The following is a 12,055-nucleotide window of genomic DNA, read 5'->3' as shown; positions in this document are numbered from 1 at the left end:
ATGATTTGAATGCGATGATTTTTCCATTTCAATTTATCGTAGCAATCAATGTGCCTCATTTCCTGGATTTAGCTCTTTTGAATATGTATTTGAAAAACGTGTCAGCCAGTATTGATTGGTATCATGTGGGACGGATTAAGGGAAAAAAAAAAAAAAGTCCAGAAAATCTGTTGTAAATTAAGCACTGAAAAGTATTACCGTATTTTGACGACGATAAGGCGCACTAAAAAAAAAAAAAGCACAATATTGAGCTTTTGTACATAACAGCAATACATATAAACCACCTACAATCTCTAATAACAATATTGAGGCACTTGCTTGCTCATGCAAGCACACATTGATGGCTTCACAAGCAAATGAGGTTCCCCTTCATCTGACAATTAGCATAGTTTTTAAACATAGAAGGCCAAAACATCCCTAATGAAAATTTAATTACACTAATAAAATAGCCACTAGAGGGTGCAAGAACTGCACAAATGGAAATCAACCTGACTTTTTTTTTTTTTTTAACAGATTTGCTCCTTTTAAATATTGTGAGCATGACGACGACGATATTGTGGCAGTTTTAATATCACGATATTGCCCTTACTATGGCATCCTTAATTTTGAAGTAACGCTTACGAGTACAATTTTTGGCTACTCTACAAACCTCTGCCTGTGTATAATACCCCCCCTGCAGAATCACCCTTAAAATGCTCCGGTTTGCTGCTATCCTTGATTATCAGAGTGAATAATATGAACAAATAAAGATTCAAAACATACAAATAAAGTGTAAAAGCTTTTTAAAACAGACATTTGAGTACAAAAACAGGTTCATGACACTCCCACTTTGTTGCACACAATGTGAGTGTTCCTCTTGCAGTTTTCCATCGTCCCTTTTTTTGTTTGTTGTGCCCAGAATGAGAATTGAAAAATGCTGCAGTTTGGAAAGTTGGAGTAATGGAGTTGCATGAGGATTGTTATGACATCCCGTAAACACGCTTGACCATGGATGAGTGCAAGCGAGTGTCGAGTGTGCGCCGGTGGGAGAATGCGGAAAGAGGAGTCATTTGTGCTCCGCCCACAGCCTAATGTCCTTCCAGTGGGCACTTGCAACTAAATTAAGCGCACTGAAATCACTCATTAAACCAACATAAGCATTTCGCCCGTTGCCGTTACAGACTCGAGACATAATTGCAGCATAATAATTCATTTATTTTGTTATCATGAAAGTGAAAAGTGTCACAATGCTAGCCGAAGCTAGACTTGTTTGTTAGACTGAAGACAACCCAACTAGAGTTTCACGATTCTATACTCAATGACCTTATTTTCTGTTTTGCAAACTTTTTTTTTTTTTTTTTTTTTTTTTGGTAAGGTGCAAGACTGGAAACTACACAACATTGTAAATCCCATGCAGCCATCTAATATGTGCCGCTAGTCCCTATGGACGCAGAGCAAATCCTGAATATAAATGTAACCAAGAAGTAATATCCCATCTTTTATCTGTGCCAGGAAAGAAACACTACATTTCCTCTGCTGGGGAGCAAAATAACATTGGTAATTATAGCTTGTGGTTGCCCTCGCTGTGGGGTAGCCAACATATACATCCTCACTTGTACATCGTGTACCGGTATGCTAACATGATTTAAAATTCCTCTTCAACATAATATCATGCAGCCTACTGTGTACAATATGTGTTCTATTAGTGGACCAAGACTCCTGTTGACTTCTACCAGCCCACCGACGACAGACGTGATTTATTTGTGAGTTTTGTAGTCACTTACATAACTGTAAAGTACTTGTTGGAAATTGAAGTTGTTATTAGGAGTGGAGGTGCTCAGTGTCATGTTTCGGTTGGGTGCGGTTGGGTTTTTGTTGTATTTTGTCGGGTTTGTCTTCCTTGTCTCGTTATCGTTAACCTTGTCCACCTGCGTGTCTTCCCTATCTGTGACCAATCAGTGCCCACAGCCGATTGTGTTTCCCAGGTGCATCTTGTTAGTGTCTCGTAGGGGTGTCAAAAAAAAAAATCGATTCGGCGATATATCGCGATACTACATCGCGCGATTCTCGAATCGATTCAATAATCGGCAGAATCGATTTTTTTTTTTTTTTTTTTTTTTTTTTTTTTTTTTTTTTTTTTTTTTTTAGGATTCACACCTTGAGCATGGAAGAATGTTATATGAACGGCACATTAAGCCTTAATATTTTTTGCTGTTCAAATGTGAAACAGATTGCAAACTGTTTGTGTACAGTGGCTCACGGTTATAAGCCTCAAGTTTTAGATAAATATATTCATACAAATCTTACAGTGTACATGTACAAATTTACTGATAGTATTTTCTAAATTTGAATGGAAAAAAATCGCAACAATCGACTTATAAATTCGGATCGGGATTAATCGGTATCGAATCGTGACCATTCGTATCGGGATTAATCGGTATCGAATCGAATCGTGACCTGTGAATCGTGATACGAATCGAATCGTCAGGTACTAGGCAATTCACACCCCTACTGTCGAGTCATAATTCCGCTTTCTTCCATATAGCGTGTGTTGCTGGATGTCTACGGTCTGCAGCTTTTATTCAGTGCTGTGGGAAAACACCAATTAGGACTCACAGCCCGCCAGCAAAACCCCAGAGGGGAGCAGATTAGGCACACGTGGAAGTAGCGGAGGGTGTCAACGCTGTGGGAAGATGGAGTCAGGTGCAGTAAACAGGCAGCGCTTCTGGATTTTTTTTTTTCTCAGCAAATAACACGACTGATTCATGTTCTTATAAACTGAAACTTTGTCTTCATTATTAGGGGTGTTAAAAAAATCGATTCGGCAATATATCGCGATATTACATTGCGCAATTCTCGAATCGATTCAATAGGCGGCCGAATCGATTTTTAAATATCCATTTTTGATGGAAAAATATTCACCAAAACGTCTTAGGGTTCACACCTTAAGCATGGAGGAATGTTATATTAATGGAACATGAAGCCTTAATGTTTTTATTTGAATGCTGTTCAAACATGAAACAGATTACAACCTGTATAAGACTGAAGTTTCAGATAAATAAATAATACATTTTCATACAAATCTTACACTCTACAAGTTTACTGATTAGTATTTTCTAAATTTAAATAAAAAATAATCGCAACAAAATAATCGACTTGTAAATTCGTATCGGGATTAATCGGTCTGGAATCGAATCGTGACCTATGAATCGTGATACGAATCGAATCGTCAGGCACTAGGCAATTCACACCCTTATTCATTATATTATATATAGTATAGTATAGTAGTATATAGTAAAACAAAAAGTAAAATGTGCCTCCCTGAAGGAACGTAAAAAATGACTGACTCATTTATGTATGCTTCATTGAGACTTACTCATTTGGAATTTATTAAAATGGCATATTACTAAAGCAAGTCCACTGGTGCTGCATAAATACACGAGCATGCTACATCGACATGCCGGTCAGTGCTTTTCAGGCAGCAGTACTTCAAGATGCGAGTCTTCCCCCTTTCTGAAGACGCCAATACGCAGTGCAAGTGCCCGTGTAGCGAATTACAAATGTCTTCCACTCCCACGGATTAGTGCAAATGCTAATCACTTCCTTAATTAATCCTCACCTAATTCCCAATTAAGCCTGAGACTCTCACTTTGTCTGCTTTGCTGAAATGAACTTCCTCGGATATCGCGCTGCCCTTAGGACAGTCGGGCGGCTTCGCACGTCAGCCGAATGCGAAGACTGGAAAAGCATTCATTCGTTTTGTTCAGGGCGTTTCGTGCTATTCAACTCGTCGCTCATAGTTGTGATTGTGGAAAATCGACTTAAGGAGTGTCTGCGAGGTCGGCATCTGGCTTCAATGAAGTTGATTACAAGATAATGCTATTTTAGTGTTCATCTATTTATGCCAGCAACACATTGACCAGTAGGCTATTCGCCAGCTGTGGTGGTTTGATGTGGCTACCGATTGTCATTCAATTGTAAAATATGGAATGACATCTGATACTATTTTAATATAAGTCTTTTTCTGTTTTATCATGTTATCCCCATTTATAGTTGAAAATTGTTTGCCTAATGCAAATTAATAGATCTCTTACACTTCTTAACTCATTTACTCCCAATAACTTATAAATACGTTTTTTAATGTTCTAAGTGTCCCAAAGACATATTTATACGTTTTTTTAATTTTTTTATGCTAGAGCATACAGAAGGCTTTGATGCAGACTCTCAACTGCAAAGAACGGTTGCAGAAATGATATATACAGAATATTGTGTTCTATTGCTATAAAAGCATGGAACCTATCAAAAGAAAGATTAAAGTCTCTTCTTTCATGAGGAAAAAAAAGTCTGTTTCTATCTGTTTCCGTTTTGCAGCAATTAGCATTAGAAGAGAGCTAAGTTTCATCAGTTTTCACAAATCTATTCAAAATTGTAAGTCATTGAGCTTTTTTTCTACATGGCCCTGGTTGATCTCTTTTGCTCTGCTGCCACCTGCTGGCCGTTTGTGTAATAACTACCATTTCTGCGACCGTTCTTTTCAGTTGAGAGGCTGCGTCAAAACCTTCTGTATGCTCTAGCATTAAAAAAACAACAACAACAAAAAACGTATAAATACGTCTTTGGGACACTCGGAGCATTAAAAAAAACATATTTATACGTTATTGGGAGTAAATGAGTTAAACAGTAATCTGCTCGCGAGATGGGAGGAGTCAGATGGCAAACGGAGGAAATCCCGCAGTTACCCCCTGCAGTGGAAATACACTAAAAATGTTGAGACAGCTTTACAAACTGAACACTGGTGATGATATGGAGCGGAGTGCTTCGAAATCCAATGGACGTCAGTCATTATAACGCAAAACAGGTGCTACTTGTCGAAATCGATTCGTAAATATATTCCTCACCGCACATTCATACTGTATAGTCGACAGGAAGTTTCTGTAATGCTCCCTTGATTTATTTTTTTATTTTTCTTCACTAAAGGGAAGTCGAGCTGAAAAATGTAGTCTAAATTTATTATGAGCGTCTCCATTAAAGCATGAGAGCGAATGGAGGGCCGAGGAGCTCGACACTTACATGCTGTGTGTGCGCGCGCGTGGCGTGCAGAACACATGCAAGAGTCGAGCAGGGTTCCTCGGAGTCGAGTGAGTCAAAAGTGAAAAATAAATACAATGAAACCTCGAGTTACAAATGTCCCTATTTACAAGCGTAGGAAAAAAATGCCTCTATTTATGTTCTATTTTTGGACGGATCTTTGTTGCGCCCTTTTTTTTTTTTTTTCATGTTGCATAACCATCACTGGCAACGCAAAGCACATTGCTGTGAACTGGAAACTTCTTTTTTTTTTTTTTTTTCTGTGGAAATCTGTCGCATACGTAGGCGGAAGATCCGCCTCCGCATCCTTAACTTTGCAAATTGAACTGAATGTGTGATTTCAATGGCTTCCTTGCTTGTAAACTCATAGCCTGATATTTTTTTTTTTGTGTGTCAACAGAGGGTTCGCCCCAACAAAATGAATGTTTTTGTCTGTCGGATGACATTGTTTTTGAAGAAGTTACTCAGTACTTGAGTATTCTTTTCAGCGAATACTTTTTTTTTTTTACTTCGACTTGAGTACATTTTTTCATGACTACTTTTTACTTTTACTTGAGTAATATTATTTTGAAGTAACGCTACTCTTACTCGAGTACAATTTCATTCATGATGAGTAATGACTGTGGCTTAATTGTTCATATGGATGTACAAAATGTATAATTCTTGTGAGGATAACAATTGAAATGCTTTAAACAATTCACTAAGTCAATATTTATCAAAAAAAAAAAAAAAGTGGGTTTGGGGAAACTCGAATTAATTAAAGTTTAAAGGTCAGATTTTTTTTTTCCACTCACTCATTCACACATGTAAGCTTCTGTGAGTGAGTGAGTGAGTGAGTGAAAAAAAAATAAAAATCCGCGCGTGCTTTCAAATTGCCGCGGGAGTGACGTCACGCAACCGACAAATTCGCCCGGTCCCGTTTGCGACACGCCCACCCCCCCCGCCTCTGCGATTGGCTGGAAGCTTGTAAACACTGTCTTTCCACAGAAACGTCCCGCTGTTTACAAAACAAACACAAAATGGCAAAATACAGGCTGGTGGTGTGGGGTTTAGGACAAAATCACCCCCACACGTTATGAAAAGCCCAGATCTGTAAATTGGGAAGTAGTTTGTTTAAATCCTGTCTTTAAAAAGTGCATTTCCCTGAGTGAAACCAGAAGACAGGCCCTTTAAATCGTCCACAACAAATAATTCGAATTAATAAAAAAAATAAAAAAATCGATATATCGCCCAGGCCTACTTTATAGGATTAGCAAGAGTAACAAGAATATACATCTGATGTCAAATGTCACAGTCTTATGCTATCCTAAACTTATTTGAAAGTATTCGGTACTAAACTGTCACGACATTGTATTTCTTCCTCCAACAGGGGTGATCTATACCACGGACGCGCTCGATCGCGAAACCAAGGACTCCTATTGGTTAACGGTGTACGCCAGCGACCACGGCGTGGTCCCCCACTTTGCCACAATCGAAGTATTCGTCCAAGTGGAGGACGTAAACGACAACGCCCCGCTGACATCTGAGCCGCTGTACCGGCCGTCAATACCCGAGAATTCTCCTCGGGACGTTTCCGTGGTCCAGATCCAAGCCCAGGATCCCGACGCCGCGCCGCACTCGTCCGCTGACCGGCTCAGCTACCGCGTCATCAGCGGGAACCCGCAGAATTTCTTCACCATCAACCCTCGAACTGGTCAGTCATTGTTTTTTTTTTATTTTTTATTTTTTATTTGCTTTGCCTGCACTGCTTTGTGTGGAATATTCCATCAGCCACGACTTGATTTGATCTTATCATTTTCCAAAGCCAGTCATGACTGACACACATTCAAACGCTTTCCACCCACATAATGTTCATCTTTTGTATTAAAAATAAAAAAAAGAATGTGATTCATTTCTCCAGATTGGGCACGTGGAGAGTTTGCTCACTCGAGGCGATAATTACATCATGTCACTGTAAAGAATCATCTGACAAAACTCGTTTTTTTTAATGGTGTCGTACCAAAAACTAAGATATAAATCAAGTGTCTCTTGCAGTAAAAAAGGAAAAGGGCTGAACTAAAAAAGAAAAAAAAAAAAGATGAATTTGCAAATAGAGAGATCAGAGGAGCAGAAAGAAATGAGCTGTCTTCCTGTAACTCAAACATGATGAAGCTGATTGAAGCTTGCTTCCCATTTACCATTTTCTGTTTCCTCCGTTTATTTATTCATTCATATTTGCTGTTTTTTTTTTTTTTGTCCTCCATCAACACAGGCAGTGATGTGAACAGTTGAATGATATAAATCATCAGAATTCAAATGAGAGACGTATTTTCATACCCAGCAAGTCTAAATGTGCGCATGGGCACAAGTTTTCCTTCTTTTGGTGTTTTGCTATACGAGTTCAGATAGACGACTATGGTGCATATTCAGTAAAAATGCGCTGGTAATAGCGCGAAATATTGCACCACAATTGCACCCGCAGTCACGATTTTTACTAGGTCACGATTCGATTCAATACCGATTAATACCGATATGAATTTACAAGTAAATTGTTGCGATTATTTATTTATTTTTTGCTCAAATTTAGAAAATACCATTCAGTAAACTTGTACATGTACATTGTAAGATTTGTATGAAAATGTATTATTTATTGATCTGAAACTTCAGTCTTATAACTGTGAGTCACTGTATTTAACAAACAGGTTGTAACATTTTTCATGTTTGAACAACATTGAAAAAAAAATATTACGGCTTAATGCTCCATTAATATAACATTCTTCCATGCTTAACTCATTTGCTCCCAATAACGTGTAAATACGTTTTTTTTAATGTAAGTGTCCCAAAGACGTATTTATACGTTTTTGTTGTTGTTGTTTTTTATGCTAGAGCATACAGAAGGCTCTGATGCAGCCTCTCAGCTGCAAAGAACGGTTGCAGAAATGGTAGTTATTACACAAATGGCCAGCAGGTAGCAGCAGAGCAAAGGAGATCAACCAGGCCAAGTAGAAAAAAAGCTCAATTACTTACAATTTTAAATAGATTTGTGAAAACTGATGGAACTTAGCTCTCTTCTAATGCTAATTGCTGCAAGACGGAAACAGCTAGAAACATACTTTTTTTTTTTTTTTTTTTTTTTTTTTTTCTTCTAAAAGAATACTTTTTTTTTTCCTGATGAAAGAAGAGACTTTAATCTTTCTTATGATAGGTTCCATGCTTTTATAGCAATAGAACACAATATTCTGTGGGCCTTGCAAAATCAGTCCAAATCCAGTAAAACAGCCGGGAGCGAACGGGATTGCGAAATGTGAAAATGGCGGCGAGTGAATGAGTTAAGGTATGAAAGTTAGATGTTTTGTTGAATATTTTTCCATCAAAAATGGATGTTAAAAAATGGATTCTTCTGCCTATTGAATCGATTCGAGAATTGTGTGCTGTAGTATCGCGATATATTGCCGAATCATTTTTTAACACCCCTAATATATATATATATATATATATATATATATATATATATATATATATATATATATATATATATATATATATATATATATATGCAGTGAAAAAGGGTTTCCTGTTTGATGTTGCTCAATAATGTAATGTAGAGTATCAAGCTATTCCTACTAAAAATTGCAGCTTCATGCAGCTTCCTCATTACTGATATTCCGTTGGGTGAGCCTACATACATCTAATTGGATACACAGTAATAATACAGAGGGAAAATATGAAAATGGATAATGGTTTATTCAAATGAGTGTGTGTGTTTGCGTGTGCGGTGGAGATTAGGGAGGAGTGTGAAGAAATAGGATGTGGAGAGAAAACAGTTCAGTCAACACATGAATAAACAGAGTCAATTCAGAGGTTATTGTATGTGGCCTGAGTAAAGATGCCATTTGCGTCGCATTACAAACAAAAGTGTGAGTGAGCTATACCAAATTGAATGTATATTATCTATATGTAGCTTCAATATTTTTTATTTTGTATAATTTTATTGTGTGCATTTTCCTGGTGCGTCCGTGTTGTCTGCTCACACAACAGTGGCGAAGCCATTTGGAGCATTTTTCCTCGTCTTTCATTATGTTCTTCTGGCAGTTGGGGTAGGGCCAAATACCCAAAAAAAAAAAAAAAAACAGAAAAAAATGTACTCCATATGAAGGTGAAAGGCTTCACTTCACTGGCGTTGAACTACTCTTTTGGACGTCCGCACAAGTCGATCCCCGTTCACATTTATCCCAGAATTTTTGGCTTCGGGAAACGAATAAAGAATTACCTCCTTCATATGTAGAAAGTCGTAGTGTCTGGACTCTGGAGTTGTTTCTTGCAAGTTCCATAACAGAAGTGTTTACTCGGCATGTTAATTTTTCGTTTGTTTTTTTTCCCCTGGAGATAAATGAGAACAAAGCAAGCAATACTAGCATGGCTGGTCAACGAGCGCACTCTATGTTGAGGCCTACGTCACCCTCTCGTGAATATTCTGATGCATTTTGTTCAAAACAAAACAAAATGACGGATCCGCTCTGCACAGACTGGGCCATGTCCTGCTTACTCATGTCTCCTTTTTTTTTTTCCCCATCTAAGTAACTCGGGGCTCTAACTAGCGAACCGCCAGGCTGCCTCTTTTGGTCATTATTATATCGAGTGTTTGTCAGACAGGTTACGTGACTGCGAAGACAAATCCCTCGAGTGTTTTTGCCTACTCAGCCAATAAATCTGTTGTGATTTTTTTCCGCATTCCTTTTTCCACACATTTGTCCGTCTCGCTTTGCTGATGGCGGGTCTTGAATATTTGATCATCATGAGACATAGATGAGGGATTTACAGTTCATCTCATCAGCCCGTATCATTCTTTCGCTCTGATTTACAGTTTACTGTTGTGTTTATGTCCGATCTGTCTTCTGCTTGTTTGTCTTCCTCTCTGTTGGTTTATTCCATCCACTTATCTTGCAAATCTCTCCAACCTCTCTCTCAAGAGTTTTATGTTGTCATTATAAATGCTGGCAGGCTGAAACACACCAATCAGTACACCACTGTTTAGATGTTGACCCGGGTCTTGGCCATCTACTTCAAACAAATTTCAAATCTTTGATCATACGAGAATAGTTTTCAGCTATTTGTTAACTGGGGTTAGTCAATTCACCTGCATGTCTTCTTGTGCAGCTCATCGGAGTTCAATTCACACTCGTGAAGGTGTGACCGTGTAATGGGAAGGCTGTCTGTAGATGTGCCCTTGTGATTAAGTGCAGACCAGTCCGGGGCGTAGTCTGCCTTTCGCTAATGTCGGATGGGATATGCTCCAGGTCCCTGTGACCCTGAAAATGACAAGCAGTACAAGAAATAGATGGATGGATGGGTTTTACTCAGTGGTACAGCACAGGTTGGCAGAGCCCTTGCAGGACTCCAGAAGATTTTTTTTCTTTTTTTTTTTTAACTCATTCACTCCCAACCATTTTCACTGAAGTGTTTTCCTGTATTTTGACTGATTTTTCAAGGCCCGCGAAATATTGTGTTCTATTGCTATAAAAATACGTAACATACCAAAAGAGAGATTAGAGTCTCTTCTTTTATAAGGTAAAAAAAAAGTATATTCCTATCTGTTTCCGCTGTGCAGCAATTAGCAATAGAACATAGCTAAGTTTCATCGTTTTTCACAATTCTGCTTAGAACTGTGGGGAAATCAGCTTGTTTTAACATGGCTTGGTTGATGTCTTATACTCTGCTGCCACTCAACCATTTTCTGCAGTAGAGAGACTGCATCAAAGCCTTCTCTATGCTCTGGCATAAAAAAAAACAAAAAACAAAAAAAGAACAACGTATAAATACGTCTTTGGGACACTTAAAACATTTAAAATATGACGTATTTATACGTTTTTTTGTGAGTTAAGGAGCACAGTAGCCCCTAACTTAAAATTGCAGTGAAGCTGGACGAAACATTTCCTTTCGTTCTCACGGTATGTTCAGAAATGTTTTCAAAGTACAATTCATTCTGCAAAATGTGCAGTTAACTAGTTACTGCTATGTACCAACAGGGGACTCATTAACAGGTTAGGGAAGTGGTTCATATGAACTAAAGAAGTCGTGAGCTAATGTTGAAGGCATTCATTTCAACTTAGTACTGCTCTTAGTACCTGTTTTTATTTTGTTCCACATATAAAAAGGCCTTCGTTTCACGTCAACGCAGCCGTGTACTGTGCTATTATTCATTTCTAAGCCAGTTGCAAAATGAAGTCCACAACATGGTTGAGCAAGAAAACCGCTTGACAGTTGTATTGATTTCCCACGGGGGGGGCTTTCTTGTGTCTGCCAAAGATGACACACATCACAATCATCGGCATTGATTTCATTTGACTAATCAAATTGAATATATATTCTTGAAATGGCCGATATTGGATGGGCAGAGGAGAATGTGATTTGATTCAGTTGTGCCATTGTTTTATTGGCCATGACCTTTCTCGTGCGCTGCTGTCTGCCCGTTTCCTATTTCTGCACAAGTAAATTGTAGTTCTTGAGGTAGCCTTCAGCCATCCATTTACTGCACAGTCTTGAGTACACATGTCTATATGGTAATCAAGTCACTCTCTTTCTCAGACGCATGACTCCTTCTTTACATTCCATTCCTCCTCCTTGTCTTTTTCACACTCATTCGCCTGTCACCCGAGGATGTGACAGTAACTCCCAGGGTTGTTTGTTTCATCATAACATTTTCTGTATTGAACAGATTGTTAAATTTGTAGGCTCTGTATAAGTTTCTGCGACCGTCAGATCATCAGGAAAGTTATGTTTATTTTGGTTTTAGTTATTTATTGATATAGAAAGGCCCAATGGGGACACCTTTTTCAAAAGCAACAATAAACTTTTAAAACTCAAAATTTATTGTATAAAATTGCATTAATTTATTCCCAGTAGTCTATTGGGATCTACAGTGGTACCTCTACTTACGAAATGAATTGGTTCTGGAAGAAAGTTCTTAAGTAGAAAATTTTGTAAGTAGAGACGCATTTTCCATGTAAAT

At 38.2% G+C, this 12,055-nt stretch overlaps 1 protein-coding gene across 4 annotated transcripts in view; it reads left to right on the top strand.

The window, feature by feature from the left end:
- fat3a (FAT atypical cadherin 3a) overlaps positions 1-12,055 on the top strand; it is a 140,856-nt gene that overhangs the window by 69,180 nt on the left and 59,621 nt on the right. For all 4 annotated transcript variants that reach the window (XM_077542102.1, XM_077542101.1, XM_077542100.1 and 1 more), the window contains exon 3: positions 6,437-6,760. In XM_077542102.1, the coding sequence (XP_077398228.1) occupies positions 6,437-6,760 (324 nt within the window). The remainder of the gene's footprint in view (positions 1-6,436; positions 6,761-12,055) is intronic.

This window comes from Festucalex cinctus, chromosome 13, assembly GCF_051991245.1.
Source record: "Festucalex cinctus isolate MCC-2025b chromosome 13, RoL_Fcin_1.0, whole genome shotgun sequence".
Lineage (NCBI taxonomy): Eukaryota > Metazoa > Chordata > Actinopteri > Syngnathiformes > Syngnathidae > Festucalex > Festucalex cinctus.
Note: the sequence above shows the minus strand (reverse complement) of the source record. Positions and strands in the feature narration are given on the sequence as shown.